At 47.1% G+C, this 1,048-nt stretch overlaps 1 protein-coding gene across 1 annotated transcript in view; it reads right to left on the reverse strand.

Moving 5' to 3' along the window:
* The window catches only part of LOC101845152 (uncharacterized oxidoreductase TM_0325-like), a 1,547-nt gene extending 667 nt beyond the window's left edge, over positions 1-880 (reverse strand). Inside the window, exon 1 of the mRNA XM_013079554.2 lies at positions 239-880. Within this exon, the coding sequence (XP_012935008.1) occupies positions 239-836 (598 nt within the window). The 5' untranslated portion in view covers positions 837-880. The remainder of the gene's footprint in view (positions 1-238) is intronic.
* Positions 881-1,048: the final 168 nt, after the last annotated feature.

Raw genomic sequence — 1,048 nt, forward strand, 5'->3', positions numbered from 1 at the left:
AGACAGACAGACAGACAGACAGACAGACAGACAGACAGACAGACAGACAGACAGAGAGACAGACACACAGATAGACAGACGGATAGAGACAGAGACAAAGACAAGTGCATCAGACACAAAGACAGATACAGAGACAGAGACAGAGACAAGTACATCAAACACAGAGACAAATACAGAGACAGGGACAGAGATAGAGATAGAGACAGAAAAAGAGACAGAGACAGGGATAGACAGAGACAGACAGAGACAGACAAGGGGGAGGGAGATATCTTGATAAATGAACAGAAAGTACCTTTAGGTCCCAACTCTACCGCCAGACAACTGACCAAATGGTTGAGGCTGTTCTTTGCCATGGCGTAGACAGTGTTCTGTGGCTGAGGCATCAAGCTCGCTACAGAGGACACCACAACGATGCTCCCTTTCGTCTTCTCCAAGTACGGGGTAGCGTACTGGATAAGGAAAAACACGGAACGAAGGTTAGAGTTCATAACGATATCGAAGGTTTCCTCCGTCTCATCAAAGATGCCAGACGAAGGAAAAGCCATCCCAACACAGGAGATGAGAATATCTAAACTGCCAAAAGTCTGAATTGTTTTATCCACGAGGGCTTTCCTCACTTCCGTTTCAGTGACGTCACCTAGAACTGTAGTGATATTGCCCTTTTTCCCGCTCGCCTTCCGACATTGTTCTAGAGTTTCGTTCAGTCTGTCCTGGTCGCGACCTTGAATCGTTAGTTTTGTGCCTTTGTCGGCGAGGGTCAAGGCCACCTGTTGACCGATGCCAGAGCTCGCCCCAGTCACGATGACCACTTTGTCCAGGAACTGTCCACCATCCATTGTTGAGGGCGTTGTTATAGCTACAGTACAGACTGGACGACGAGTGACACTGTAACAAAAAGACCGGAGTTACTTTTTTTTGTTTTTTTGTTAAGTATACGGCGCTCACAACTGCATTAGGTCATATGAGCGCGCGGGACACACCTAATATTTTCAGTTGGTAGGAAATTTTTAATTTTGCCCGGGTGGCGGCCGAAGCCTACTCTTATCGA

This window comes from Aplysia californica, unplaced genomic scaffold (assembly GCF_000002075.1).
Source record: "Aplysia californica isolate F4 #8 unplaced genomic scaffold, AplCal3.0 scaffold00056, whole genome shotgun sequence".
Taxonomy (NCBI): Eukaryota; Metazoa; Mollusca; class Gastropoda; order Aplysiida; family Aplysiidae; genus Aplysia; species Aplysia californica.